At 37.6% G+C, this 15,034-nt stretch overlaps 2 protein-coding genes and 1 pseudogene across 4 annotated transcripts; 1 reads left to right on the forward strand and 2 right to left on the reverse strand.

The window, feature by feature from the left end:
* The first annotated feature begins 291 nt into the window (after positions 1–291).
* LOC113332045 lies at positions 292–2,148 on the forward strand (annotated as a pseudogene).
* Positions 2,149–2,402: 254 nt separating this feature from the next.
* On the reverse strand, positions 2,403–4,419 carry LOC113331922 (heat shock cognate 70 kDa protein-like). The gene is made up of 2 exons (XM_026578560.1): positions 4,197–4,419; positions 2,403–4,051 (listed from the first exon to the last, which is right to left on the reverse strand). The coding sequence occupies exons 1-2, from the start codon at positions 4,417–4,419 to the stop codon at positions 2,403–2,405; spliced, it is 1,872 nt and encodes a 623-aa protein (XP_026434345.1).
* Positions 4,420–4,792: 373 nt separating this feature from the next.
* On the reverse strand, positions 4,793–10,753 carry LOC113331947 (CLP protease regulatory subunit CLPX1, mitochondrial-like). Of its 3 annotated transcripts, none has more exons than XM_026578583.1 (16): positions 10,419–10,753; positions 9,916–10,208; positions 9,633–9,697; positions 9,391–9,491; positions 9,181–9,260; positions 8,546–8,596; positions 8,070–8,144; positions 7,898–7,975; positions 7,287–7,343; positions 7,140–7,210; positions 6,927–7,026; positions 6,650–6,754; positions 6,054–6,116; positions 5,852–5,974; positions 5,582–5,740; positions 4,793–5,137 (listed from the first exon to the last, which is right to left on the reverse strand). In XM_026578583.1, the coding sequence occupies exons 1-16, from the start codon at positions 10,621–10,623 to the stop codon at positions 5,063–5,065; spliced, it is 1,701 nt and encodes a 566-aa protein (XP_026434368.1). In that variant the 5' UTR covers positions 10,624–10,753; the 3' UTR covers positions 4,793–5,062. The 3 variants fall into 3 exon arrangements, with proteins under 3 accessions (XP_026434368.1, XP_026434367.1, XP_026434366.1); XM_026578582.1 differs by having other exon boundaries at positions 9,916–10,259; XM_026578581.1 differs by having other exon boundaries at positions 9,916–10,753.
* Between the last annotated feature and the right edge of the window lie 4,281 nt (positions 10,754–15,034).

Below are 15,034 nucleotides of genomic sequence, written 5' to 3' on the forward strand. Positions count from 1 at the left end.
GTCTGGACGATGTCGGTTTGCCTGGCAACATCAGAAAATCTGACGGTTTGTGAGCGAATGATGATGCGCACGCGAATCACCGCGTCCGAGCACAGATTAGGATAGGATTAGTGGATTACCATGTAGAATTAAAAAAGTAGAGTTATTGTGAAAATCTAAATTTGGATAAATTGGATATAATTAATAGAATATGGTCAATTCTTGCCAGTCCGCAACTCCCACCCATAAAACTTCCTAGAAATACTCTTTTAATTTCCCTTCAGACTCTCTCGTCAAGATCCTATTCTTACTCTACTTTCTCTTTTTTTATCTATCTCCCTCTACACTTTAAATCCTCTCAGAATCACAAGTTTCCTCATAAGTTTTCTTGCAAAAAAAAAAAAAAAGTTCAAAGAAAGTAAATTAACAAGAAGAAGATATCATCATCATCATGGCAGATATTGTAAGTTTCGGAGAAATGTTGATTGATTTTGTACCAGATGTTTCTGGTGTATCACTTGCCGAATGGCAAGGTTTAATACATTAACTTTTCTTTTCCCTCTGTATTAAGATTCATAACTCACTGAGAGTTTCATGGTGATTAAGATTTCCGATATCATCAAGAAACGCTCTAATTAATTCTCGCGTGTTTAATTTGCTGATTTGTTTTTCCACTTTTTCTGTTCACACGTAAGAATATTAGAGGTAAGAATTTGTGCACCCATTTTAGGAATGGGTGAACATTACACATCAAACAAAAAAGCTCTTTAAGTTTTAGTTTGATTCAATTTATGATTTTTTGAAATTTCAGTTTGGAGATGATGAATTTGGACATATGCTGGTTAACATATTGAATAAAAATGGAGTGAACAGTGAAGGTGTGTGTTTCGATAAGGATGCAAGAACAGCACTTGCATTTGTCACATTGAGAAAAGATGGAGAGAGGGAGTTCATGTTCTATAGAAACCCCAGTGCTGACATGTTGCTTAAAGAATCTGAGCTAACATGGGTCTCATCAAGAAAGCCAAGATTTTTCACTACGGTTCTATTAGTTTGATTACTGAACCTTGTCGATCGGCTCACATTGCTGCCTTAAAAGCTGCCAAAGAAGCTGGTGTCCTGCTATCTTATGATCCTAACCTTAGGATCCCTCTTTGGCCATCTCCTGAAGCTGCTCGTGAAGGAATCAAGAGCATCTGGAATACAGCCGACTTCATCAAGGTTAATGTCTATTGTTTTTCACCAGTTGTTAGCTTGTGTTTTACTTGCGAGGTTAGAGTGTTCGAGCAACAATGCACATAATGATATACAACTAACACTTTACCTTGCACGCGTAATGGTATGTGCAGGTAAGTGATGATGAGGTAGAGTTCATCACACAAGGACCAGCAGATGAAAAGAACTGTTTATCTCTCTGGTATGAAGGTTTGAAGTTGCTCGTCGTCACTGATGGAGACAAGGGTTGCAGATACTTCACTAAGGTTTCATACCTTTGCTTTAACTTCTGCGTCTTTCTTACATTGTTGTAGAATGAATCTGAATGGATCATTGGTGTTACATTTGGAACAGAACTTCAAGGGGTCTGTAAAAGGATTCGCAGTGAATACGGTAGATACTACAGGTGCTGGTGATGCTTTTGTTGGCTCACTTCTTTGCTCACTAGCCAAAGATCCGTCTCTTTACGAGGTCTGTTTCCTAGTTCTTTCTCTACTTATATGTAGGTCTCCTTAGGCGGGCATCGACTAATTTTCTACGCAAACCTCCACGCCAATATCATGTTTTCCTAACATAAATATCAATATCACAGGACGAAGGTAAATTGAAAGAGACACTCACACTTGCAAATGCTTGCGGAGCAATCTGTACAACTCAGAAAGGAGCAATCCCAGCACTCCCAGACATTGCTGCTGCTCAAAAACTTATCTCAGGCTCCAAATGAGAAGGCTACAGGTCCGAATGAGAAGAAGAAATCAAATAAGTGTACTCTTTTTTTTTTTTTGATTCCTCTGCAGATAACTACTACCTTACAGAATTTCTGCCTGAAATCCTTATAAATTTTGTCCAAGTATTAGATACTACTGGTGAAGCTTTTATGACTTCCTTGAACCATTCTAGGGTATCCCCCTAGTTTGGAGATTTTGTAACCGGTTGGCAATTTTCAGTACTGTATTCTTTCTTATTAATATATTCAGCAGTCTTTAGTCTACTGAGACTCTGACAGTTCTCATGAATCATGATTAGTCTTTTTCGAACTGTTTGCACAAATAAATACCTTTTGCAGCTTTCCACCGGACCAACAAATCTCAAAGAGAAGATAGATTGGCTTGGAAATCGACTTGCAGGTACCGATGAGAACATTTATTTCCTTTGAAATTATTCTCTGCCGGGACAACGCTGCCGATGCATCTTCTTATTTTTTTTAGCTATTTTGAAGGCAGGCCATTCAATTTAGTTATGATAGGACTGCACACATTCTCTAACTCCTCCATCTGGTCGGAGATATTGTCCAACTCCCCTAATTCATTGTTACTCAACCACTGGCTTACCTTTTTGAGTGCAGCCTCAATCTTCTTTTTATCATCCAATGCTAGCCTCCCTTCAATATTCTCAATCGTTCTTCTCATGTCGGATAAGTAATTCTCCAAGGAGTTCCTTGAATCCATCTTCTTCTTGTACTCCTCATCTTCAAATTTGTATTCCTCAGCCTCTTCAATCAACCTCTTGATCCCAGCCTCGGAAAACCTCCCCTCGGTATTTCTAATCGTAATCTTGTTCTTTTTCCCAGATGTGTTGTCTTCGGCAGATACAGTCAATATACCATTTGCATCTATGTCAAAGCATACTGTCACATTAGAAACACCGCGAGGTGCTGGAGGAATTCCGGTTAACTCGAACTCACCCAACAAGTTATTGTCACGAACCCTGGTTCGCTCGCCCTCATACACCTGAATACGAAAGTAGTGCTGATTGTCCTCAAAGGTATAGTAGACCTTTTCCTTCTTTGCGGGGATGAGGGTGTTTCTTGGGATCAACACATCCATAACACCTTTAAGTCTCTTAACACCAAGAGAAAGAGGGGTGACATCCAACAACAACAAGTCCTGCGCCTTCTTATTAGCCTCACCACTCAAAATAGCAGCTTGCACTGCAGCACCATAAGCCACAGCCTCGTCAGCATTGATGCTCTTGCGCAGTTCCCTTCCGCCAAAGAAATCCTGCAATAGAGACTGCACCTTGGGAATTCTAGTGGATTCACCTACAAGCACAATTTCGTGAATGCTGCTCTTGTTCATTTTGGCATCTTGCAAACACTTTTCAACGGATTGCATACATTTCTTGAACAAATCCAAGTTCAATTCTTCAAATTTAGAACGAGTAATGGACATATAAAAACCAACTCCTTCACACAAAGCATCAACCTCAATGATCGTCCAAGTAGCAGAGGAGAGGGCCCTCTTTGCACTCTCACATGATGTTCTCAACCTCCTAAGAGCCCTTGGGTTTTCACTAATGTTCAGGTTGTGCTTCCTCTTCATCTCTTGAACACAGTAATTTAACATCCGGTTATTGAAATCCTCTCCTCCAAGATGTGAATCTCCAGATGTAGCCTTGACTTCAAGAATACCCACTTCAATGTTGAGGATTGAAACATCGAAAGTACCCCCACCTAGATCAAAGATGAGAACATTCTTCTCATTATCACTGGTTGCCTTCTTATCCAGCTCATAAGCAATAGCAGCCGCCGTTGGTTCATTAATGATACGCATTACATTAAGGCCAGCAATGGTTCCAGCATCTTTAGTAGCTTGACGCTGTGAATTGTTAAAGTAAGCAGGGACTGTAATAACGGCATTCGTAACAATTGAACCAAGATAGTCTTGTGCAGTTTGTCGCATCTTTGTGAGAATCATGGATGAGATTTCCTCAGCTGAAACCTGCATATCCTTGCCCTTGTAACTGACTTGAATCATGGGTTTGTCATCTATTCCAGCAATGACTTTGAAAGGCCATGCCTTGATATCTCTCTGAACAAACTTATCATTGAATTTTCTACCAACTAAACGTTTTGCATCTAGAAAAACATAAAACACATAATCAACAAACAATCTCTAGAATGCTAACCAAACAAATTTATGATATTTACAATCTAAAATCTAGCAAATAACAGAACAAGTTACTAAATGAATGATGATACAAGAGCAGATTTAAAACATTACCGAAAACGGTGTTGGTAGGATTCCTAGCGGCTTGATTCTTAGCAGCATCACCAATCAAACGATCAGAATCATTAAAAGCAACATAAGAAGGAGTAGTTTTATTTCCTTGGTCATTAGCAATAATCTCAACACGATCATTTTGCCATACACCAACACATGAATATGTTGTACCTAAATCAATTCCTATTGCAACTTCTCTTCTTCCCTCTGTTCTTTCAACCATTTACAGATACCAACACTGTCAGAAAAACAAACTCAAGAAAAATAATGGGGGTTTTACTTATTAAGAGTTTTAGAGAAAAGGATTTGAGGGTTCTGGTGTGAAAGGGAGTGTTTAAAGAAAATTTTGATTTTCCGATGGAGAGGAAGTGCTGTATTCGAGAAGGAAATGAAGAGACGGCAGGAGCAGGGATTAACCAAGGATAATCAGCTGAACTGATTTGAATTCTTTCTTTTTTCTTTAATCCAAGAACTATTATGTCAATAATATCATAGGATAGGAGCAGCATTGCAAAGTAGAGAAATCCCATTAACCTTTCTACATTAATGCCTGCCCTTCCCTTGTAAAGATACTGCTAATAACTCTTTATTAATTACAGGACGGACCGGAACTGAAGCATTTCTATTGATATTCACAAAGGTTGAATCTCATAGTAGCAAGGAATGATACATTGTACTAATGTAGCTTCTTATTACTACTGATTATACATATTTTTTTAATTTCCTAGGTTTTCTTATTAAAAAGAAGAATTTATCTCCTTAGAAGGGTGGAACTATACATACATTTTATCAGATAACTTATGTACAAAGTGAAAAAGATTTTACAGTGTAGCTGTGATGCTTAATGTTGAATGATAGTGGTCAAGTTACACGCTCATGACTCTCGGCGTGGCCTCTGTTTCTCCCTCCAAAGAATCCGGCTCATCAACATCCTTTTTCTCCTGCAACCAAATAAAAAATTTCATGATTTATATCAATGTCAACGATCAGAAGGATCACTTTCAATCCAGAAAACAGCTCCTTCCCTTACACCTCCGACATGGGTGGGAAGAGTAAGCTGAGAATGAAATTTTAAATTTATACTTCCTGTGGGTTGCCATTAGCTAACATCAGCCAGTACAAACATGCAACACCACTTTTGGTCAACCATGTTGAATGTCGAATTATAGGACTATACCATCAAGTTATTGGTGGGTATTGAAGGGTCAAACCACCACCACCTTAACACCGGTATAGTCACCACCAATCACATACTGATCATTGGGGTCTTATTAACCTAGCTAAAAATCGATCAACAAATGAAACTCTATCTTTCCTATCAAATCTTTAGCATTTGACATGAGCAAGAAAATGATTAAGAGAATGACAATAATTATCAGACATACCGTTTGATCTTTCAACCTGACTTCCGCAAGGTAGCGCTCCAATGAACCCTCTCCGCGGAGGATTTTTGCTCCTAAGCCGTGTGAATTCACTGACCCGATTGCCTCCTCATCAACCACCACTGCGTCTATTTTGTCACTCCCCGTCTTAACATCTGGAATCTGGGAATGAACAAAGTTGCTTCCTATTAGCCTATTAGGGATGATTTGATTAAGAAAGTTGCATTCCCACTATTGCTGTACCCGAAATAAACTGCAGGCCAGTACTCTTACCTCGTACATTGCTTCCGTGAGAATGTTTTCCAGTATCCCTCTTAAGCCTCTTGCTCCAGTGTTCTTGGACATTGCTTTCTTTGCAATCAAACGTAGTGCGCTCTCCGTAAAGTGTAGCTTGACCTAAAATGTGTCACAGCATTACATCTACCACAAGAAAGAAAAATTTCAAGATCCAAAGGACAAAGTCAAAGGCACTTACATTGTTCATGCTGAACATTTTCCGGTACTGTTTACCAAGAGCATTTTTGGGCTCCTTGAGGACCTATTGTAGAAGAAACAACACCAAGCAAACTCTGTCAAGTATGTCGCAAATATTTGACTGTGGAACTGAGTAATGTTTCAAGATATTATGCACTTGATTCCATGTTCATGTTACTAAGAAACTCTTGAATCATCATAGCTTCTGGCCTCAAGCTTTGAGGCTTCTGTGTCCGATATACGCACCCTAAGAGTCCGTTATTTTAATTTATTAAGGCCTCATTAAGATGCTCAAAATGCGATTGTTATAAATCTAAGGTATCTAAAGGGAAAGTTTAATTTAATGATCACAACCATCTAATTTTGCTCTTACAGTGAAAAACATTCAATCATCCTATTAAAGCTAAACAAAGAAGTTACAGATGCAATCTAGGGAACATGAAATTACTGTTTCCTCTTTTTCGTTCTTTTGAAATTTGAGTGCATGAAAAGTGTAAGAGATATCTTTAATAGATCTAATAGAGAAGTGATGTAGAAAAATGTAACAGATGAATAAACTTATGTAGCAAACATGATATATAAACTGTTGATATATACCTGAACGAGTTCGTCTTCACTTAGTGCAGACAAACTAACCAGGATTGGAAAGCGTCCACAAAATTCAGGTATGAGACCATATGCAATAAGATCACCACTTTCAACCTGCAAATCACATATAAACTTATCAGCCTCCATTTCTGATAGAATAACAGAACATGATCCATAAATAGGATATATCAAGATGGGCGACTATGCGAAGATAAAATGAAAAGTAAGATAATTATTAACTTAAGATCTTCTATCTTTCCAACCATGAAAGAGTCTTGATTCTCACCGTTTCCAATAATGATGATGTCAAAACAGAATTAGTTAGCCCACCAGCTCTCATGTTGGCACGAACTGGTGACCCAAAACCGATAGAAGAATCCTGCCGTCTAGCAAATACGAAAAATTTAATCCTCGTCACTGAATGATAAGAAAAAAGAAAAAAACATACATTTGATTCTAAACAATCTTCCCGTCAAAATACATCATAACTTGTGGATACCTCTCGGAAATGGTTTTTTCCAAGTCGATAAATGCTCCACCACATATAAAGAGTATATCTTTTGTGTCTATCTGCAGAACCACAGATGTACATTATTGAATAATTTGAGAAGGAGGCTTAGCATAAAAACTGTCTAGCTTCAGGTACCTGAATATTATCACCACGAGGATGCTTACGAGCTCCCTTCTCGGGGACATTCACTATCTGTAGAAGTTTGACACATTATACTTAACATGAAGCAACATAAGCGATGGACTGGATTCAGAAATTATTCACGCTCATGGCATGATGAAAAGGAGTTTGCTCATGAAAGTTGACTGAATAAAAATTAAGTGTAGTTAGTTTATATCAGCTAGTAAGTGCTGCTAGCAACCTCTCATTGAGAAGAAGGAAACTATCCTGATTTCCTGAATGAAGGAGTTACAACTAAGTTGAAATAGAACTTCTACTTTTTGATTAATCAAAGAAAGTTCTGCGGCTGGAATTTACATTAGAAAGATTGGCCATCACAATTTGAAATTTGAAATTTGTAAATCAAAACGTGTGATGAATTGAATTTCAAAATTGAGCAATTTTTGCTGATACGAAAAAGTAAAACAACGTGAAACCACTAGTTCATCTGTTTTCCTTCTAATTCATATTACATGAGTGAACAAATGGGACGAAGACTAGATTAGGCACAATAAGCATGCTTCAAAATCGCGTCGAATAAAATACAAATAAAATTAAGCCAGTAGTAGTGTGATTGATGAACTTACAGTTCCTTCCAACATTTTCAGTAATGCCTGCTGAACACCCTCTCCTGATACATCTCGACTTATGTTCATGCTCTCAGCCTGCTGACATATTTGGAGAAAAGAAATATTTAGATACTTATTATAAGAAGTAAACACATACATGCTTTAAACAGAAAAGTGAAAATAGGAAGACCTTCTTAGTTATCTTATCAACTTCATCAATGTAGACCATCCCTTGCTGAGCTGCTTCTACGTCGAAATCTGCAGCCTAAACACAAAATCGAGGGACGTAGGAAATATCTGAGCTAGGTTTTATGATAGATGATATGACAACTATAAATGTCAATGACGTATTACACTACTAGCAGAAACATGTTTTCTTGTCAGACATGACAATAAGCCTTACTTTGTCTGTGATTGACATATAAGTCATGACATTTGCTTTAACAAAGGCCTTCATGTTTCATTTAGCAATAGTCATACTACAAACATAAGTTGGTTTCGGATACACATTCAATGCAAATATGCATCCTTTTGATTACCAGAAACAACCACTACATGCTCAATGTTTAATTTATATACAGATAAGACTTAAAAAAGAGAAAATAGCAAAAGGAATGGCTTCAAGAAAGCATATATCTAAAAAGAAGAGGCAAATAAGATCCTTACCGAAAGTAGCTTATACAAAATTGACTCCACATCCTCCCCAACATAACCTGCCTGCCCAAAGCAAAACTTGGTTGCTTCAGTTTTGACCCTAAACAACTACAAAGACTCCCACTAAATAAAATAGAGAACCTAGCTAGGAACAAGAAATGGTAGTCACGTGAAAGACCATCATAATTGTTCATCAAGGCACTTGGCATGCAGCAAATTAGAACTGTACAAAATGAAATGAAATGAATTCTGCTGCATTTTATTGCATGTTTCACCTATATAAACTACGATGGTTGCATATAGAAACTCTCATTGAGTATCACCAAATTTAAACATAGTCATCATTGTTCAAATGCACTGATGTTTATTTTTTTGATTCAAAACAAAAAACAAACAATGGAGACAATCAAACTGTAAATGAGTAATGTTGTCAAACAACTTAGATGAGAAGGGAAATGTGTTAGATTTGTGGTCGTGATGGCAGAGCATGGAGTCTAAGTTGGCAACGATACTTCGAAAATTACATAATTTACTATGTGACGACACATCAATCCATAACAGTAACAGAAACTAAATACATATGCAATGCAAAAGGAATTTGAATCATGAAACGTGCCATTCACAACAGATGGAGGTGCAAAACTTGCCTGCGTCAAAGTTGTTGCATCTGCAATGACAAATGGCACATTCACAAAGTGAGCTAGTGATTTCGCAAGTAAGGTTTTCCCTGTTCATTTCAGATATATAAGCCAAACCCAAGCAATTTGAAGTGTAACATTTTGCATAACGCAAGAAAGCAAACGCCTCTGTAGTCATGATATGGTAATGAGTCTAAAATTATGTAACAGATGTTGTACCCGAGCCAGTAGGACCCATTAGGAGCACATTGCTTTTGTCTAGCTCCACAGAATCATCCCCGTCATGTACAGCCTCAAGATTCTCTGATCCTTTTGTTGACCTAGAGTTTTTGTCAAATAATGTGTATTATGTATCAACTTAATAAACAAAAACGACCCACCCTGGTAATATACGAGGCAGAACGGATGCACTAAAGTTCCTAATACACACTAATTCACAAAGCATTAGTAAGAAAACCAACCCTCCTTTCTTCATTGAGGCATGATATATCCTTTTGTAATGATTATATACGGCAACAGAAAGCACCTGTGATATCATTAAAAGCAGCTATCAATCAAATAGTTTTATCATTCCTCAACCAGGATTAGCATTTCTTTAGCATTTGATTACAATACTGTCTGATTTGTAATTAACAGCTACAAAATACTTTTGCCGCATGAAAACCTAAACAGTTGCAAGAGAAACTAATGGTGTAATGCCACTGAATACATAAGCTAGACTTGAACTACTGTTAGATATGATACCTTTTTCGCCCGCTGTTGTCCAATAACAAACTGATCAAGACCTTTGCAAATTTGTTTGGGAGTCGGTAAATTCATCCCCAAATGTGAACCTCCCCATCCATCATTCTCAGTCCCACCATTACTACCTCCTGCAACATTTCCAAGTCCCCGTACGACATTCAACCCAGGTTCAAACGGCGGTCCAGGGGGAGTTTTCACCTCCACGGGTGGCACAGGTGGTTCCCCACCCGCCAACTCCCTCATCTTCTCCAAACACGAAACCCGGAACTGCTTCTCCAAATCCTCTCCATCACCTTCACCAAATTTAGTTGCCCCTTTAAGTTGACCAATTTCAATGAAATTCCCTTGTAAAGGAACAAGTTTTTGAGGTCGGAAATAATAAGCAGTTTTACAATTAGCACATAAATTAAGAGCTTGATAACCAATTGGGTCACCGCGATTACAAAAAGTCAGATTAATTTGAGCTGAACAACGTGGACAATTAGATTCAGCTCGAATTGTACCTTTGTAGAAATCATCACACGGAGTTTTATCGCATTTGTAACGTTCTTGTAATAAAGATCGGTAAGTGCTCACATGAAGACAACTGAATCGGTTTGAAATCAAATTGAATCGGTAGTTGGGTGAAGAAAATGATGATCTTGTTATCGATACTGGGATGTATCTAGCTGTTTCTTTTAATTTTTTCCATCGAAAAATTCCAGACATTTAGAGGATGATAGTGTTGGAATGTTTTAAGCTGAAACTTCAAACTTAAGGAGTGGGGGAGAACACGGTGGTTCAGAGTGACGAACTGGAAGAAGTGAGTTTCGGTGAAAGAAGAAGTAAGAAGGATAATGTTTGGATGTATTGCGTGTTGTTTAGCACTTCTTAATGATTTTTTCTAAACCAATCATTTAATCACACATGAAATTACAAACATATAAAATGATATTTTCTTCCCCATTCTTGTCCGTAGTCACTTTCTGCAGACGAGATTCTTAACGCGATAATAGTAAGGCCTTTCCGTAGGGTGATGCTACACTGTCGGGGGCTGGGTACCGGGAGAAATCCCGTGTCTCACAGCCCCGGGGCCCACCACAGAGAATTATAGGGGGTGTTGTTTACCCCTGTGGAGCACAAAAAAAAAGTGATACACGGTAATCTCCCAGGATTTTGAGTCGATGTATCATTATTGCTTTTCGTAGGCTCCTTGTCCTGGGCTAGATTTGACTACTAGATTATACAAAAAGCGTTGCAGATTACACAAAAAGCGTTCTCTATTTTTTAACATTATTTTTCTTTCCAGATATATCTCGCATTCCAACTAATAGCGAGATAGTTTCGCTGAATGGTTCAGCACAGAGAAAATCAACTTTTCGTTGTTTAGCTCAGCTTGATCCGACGGCTGAGATGGTTGTGTCGTTCCATTCAGCGCAACCTAATTCTACTTTTTGTTGTTCCATTCAACGCATCTACTTTTCGTTGTTCCATTCAGCGCGTCTAGATGCTAGATTAGAACTTTCATAGGACTTAGGGGATTATTCTAGCTTCCAATCTAGATGCTAGATTAGAAGGCCATATGACTTAGCCTAAATAAATCTATGTGTCATATCAGGTGGCATGGTAAACCAACTGCGTTACTATGGTAAATGAGTTAAACGATTGAATTGCTATTGAGCGATATTGTCTATATCGTCAGTGATAAAGACTCAATCGCTGGATATTTTCGCTCGATATTGTTTATATCGGCGAAGCTCGACTTAATATCTTTGACGGTCGACTCTATAGCACCTATAAATACCATCATAACCTGTCATTTCTCTTCATACCTTATCTTCTTTCTCCTAAACAAAATTCTTTGATTAAACAGATTTTTTTTTTTTACTTCCTTCCAAACATGAGTGAGAAAATGAAGAAAAAAAATAGAAATATCAAAGGATTTACTAGCACCCCAGCCAGGGGATTAAATTATGTGGTGGATAAAGAATATGAGTTTCAACATGTTAGACAACTAGCTGGTGATGGTGTACTACGAGATATTCTGGTCATGGTGGTACAAATACAAGTCATGATGGTAAAGATACGACTCCCGGTGTACGACCAAATCCTAGTGGTAGAGGTACGAGTCATGGTGGTTGAACTCATCGAAGTCGTGGAAGTGAAAGAAATCAAAGAAGTTTGAGAAGTTGTTCTATGCTAATATAGTAGTAGATAGTTGTTTTGAAGCAATGCTCGATTGAACTCACAAGTTTGGCTATCTCAAGCTTGTTATCAATGTTAGATGATCAAAACTATATCTTGATTTCTAGTCTACTAATTCAAGTCTCAGACTAGGTTAGAATTTGGTAGTTGAGTACTAGATATCACCCTCGAAGACTAAAGATCGACGAAGACATTTGGAGAACTTCTGTATCAGGTATGTAAAGACTGAAACCATTCTATTTTACTCATTATCTTACCATTCTATCTGTTAATACCATGCCGCATGACTTCTAATAGATTTACAAAGAAGGAATTTTGAGTTAAGTTTGTTTTGTTAAAAATCTCGAAATATTATTTTAGCAAAGATGTTCAACGGTCCTTAACAATACTAGTTCGAAACAATCTATTGTTTGAAAATTAATTTGTGGATCAATTGGAAATCACATCATCTGGGAATGCTTCAAACATCATAAGAGAGAAATTCATGAACCTCTAATATTTCTGCTCAGGGTAGGTTGGCGAACCACTTTGAAAACCATAGATTACTGAGTTTCGGAAATACGGTGAAGTTGGCGAACCAATTCGCAAACCGTAAGTTCAGTTGGGGACAGTTCACGAACCGTGGCGAACTGAATTTTTGTATCGAACCCGGTTCACGAACCGTAGCCATCTGAGTTCGAGAGTCTTGTAGGGTTGGCGAACCAGGTTCACGAACCGTAGCACCCTAACTCGTGAACAAGCCTTACGGTTCACGAAGCGTTTCACCAACGGTCCCAGTAGAATTTAGCATATGCTCAAAGACTTATTTTTTAAATATGTTTAACATTGTTATGACTCTCCTAAACACTTTTAAACTTATTCATCTCTGAAGTCTGATAGTAGGCTAGTGTCTGTAGCGGTTTAATACAGTTTTGTGTTCAAATTTGGACGAGGTCCCAGGGTTTTCCTTCTATTACGGTTTCCTCGTTAACAAAACTTCTGGTGTCACTTGTTTTTCCTTTTCCGCATTATATTGTTTATCTTTATATAATTAGATATATGCAAGTTGTACGTATTCAATCTTAGTAGATATGTTCATCTAATTGTGACCGATTACGAGACTCGTTTTTTATAGAATTCGTATCTTGAAGGATAAATAAAAAAAATTATTACTCGCCAGAATTCTGATTGGATTATCTGGATACGAATAGATTGATTTTGGATAATGAACTTTGAGATATTCCGAGTACTCTTCTTAACAATCATGTTCACGGACTCATTATCTAGATACATACTGATTGAGAAGAGGTAGAGATATAAACTATATATACATATTTTCAAGGTTCATCAAGTTAGTCTACGTGTAATTGTATTAGGTTTCGTCCATACAGGTTGTCGAACGAAAAAGTTGGTAGTGTATTTGGTGCCCCTGCGTTTTCAATTGGTATCAGAGAACCCAAATACCTTTAGACCTAACAAGTCTGCGTTTGTGGCGTTCTGAATTATGGAAAAGAGTGTAATCTCAAATAACGCTCCACCAACCTTCGATGACACAAATTACTTATGGTGGAAAATATTTATACGATCTTTCTTATAATCTCGTGATTTCAAGACATGGGTTCTTGTTGTAAGAGGATACAATACTCCAATGATCGGATAAGGAACAATTGTTGTTCCATAAGGCATAGAAACATATAGCGATGTCGAAACCAGTGATGCTAAACAAAACTCTGATGGAATGAATATTATTATCCACGCCATAAGCCAAGATCTTCAACATCATGTGTCTATGTGCAGTAGATCAAAGGCTTGGGATATATTAGAAACCATATTTGAAGGGAATACCGCAGAGAAAGAATCAAGGCTTCAAATCCTAACTTCGGATTGGGAAAACCTTCGTATGGATGATGAAGATTCGTTTAAGAAATTTAATCACAAGTTGTCAGAAATAGTGAACTAAGAAAGACTATTCCTGAAAGGGATATTGTAATGAAAATTCTGAGATGTTTACCAGCTCGATACGAGTCTAAGAAACATGTCGTCATCGAAGGAAATGATCTTACTACACTTTCCAGAATCACCTTGGTCGAAAATTTAAAGATCTTTGACCATGAGCAACTCACGGATAACTTCCGCTCTAGAAATTATGACCAAATCAAGCTCTCATCCTCTAAAGGTTAGCTTTTCTTGGACCGATGTATGTTATGATGATCATGAATAGATTGATTCCACCATGTCAATGATCACATAACATGTCAGAAATCTTCTCAAGAGACGTAGAGAAAGATGTTCTGGAAATCGGACCTCTAGATCAAACTTTCAAGATGAAACTCTTCTTCGGTGCTTTAAATGTCGCGGGATTGGACATGTACAAAAGGAATTCCCAAGTAAGGAATACTTTCAAATAAATAACAGTCTCATAGTTTCTCTTGATGATATGCCTGATGAGCTCCCTTTTGAAGACTTCGCAGAGAATTCTGCCCTTGCTGTAGAAACACCCGTTGATCCTAATTCTGACTCAGATAGTGAATCATATAAGGAGATTATTGAGTGCTTGAATAAAAGTGAATAAATTCATCGTGAAAACCTTCGTCTAAGGAAAAGCTTGGAAAAGGATGAAACATCTCTTCATGTGAAAAATCTAGAGTTTGATAAACTCAATTAGAATTTCACAAAAACCCCATCTCTTAAACAAGAAGAGATTAATACTCTCAAGTGTGACTTTAAAGGGCTCTTCGGAAGTTCTGATAAGATCTAAGTTATGTTATTTTCTCGAAAGTCCTTTGATAACACGATGGGATTGGGTTTTAAGAGCAATCCCTCCTTCACCAACAACAATACCTTCATTCTTGCAGGATCCAAGAAGGATGAAGATGTTCATGGTGATAAAAAGGGAACTATACCTCCTTGTAATTCTCTCAATTCAAATTGCACTTTTTGTGGTAGTTGTGTACAT

Source organism: Papaver somniferum, unplaced genomic scaffold (assembly GCF_003573695.1).
Source record: "Papaver somniferum cultivar HN1 unplaced genomic scaffold, ASM357369v1 unplaced-scaffold_128, whole genome shotgun sequence".
Taxonomy (NCBI): Eukaryota; Viridiplantae; Streptophyta; class Magnoliopsida; order Ranunculales; family Papaveraceae; genus Papaver; species Papaver somniferum.

Coding starts and splice junctions, on each gene's coding strand:
- LOC113331922 (XM_026578560.1), bottom strand. CDS start 4,419: ATGGTTGAAAGAACAGAGGGAAGAAGAGAAGTTGCAATAGGAATTGAT. Junction 4,052..4,196: donor TCCTACCAACACCGTTTTCG/GTAATGTTTTAA, acceptor ATGTTTTTCTAG/ATGCAAAACGTTTAGTTGGT.
- LOC113331947 (XM_026578581.1), bottom strand. CDS start 10,623: ATGTCTGGAATTTTTCGATGGAAAAAATTAAAAGAAACAGCTAGATAC. Junction 7,027..7,139: donor GAAAAAACCATTTCCGAGAG/GTATCCACAAGT, acceptor CGTATTTGCTAG/ACGGCAGGATTCTTCTATCG. Junction 6,755..6,926: donor CATCATCATTATTGGAAACG/GTGAGAATCAAG, acceptor TGTGATTTGCAG/GTTGAAAGTGGTGATCTTAT.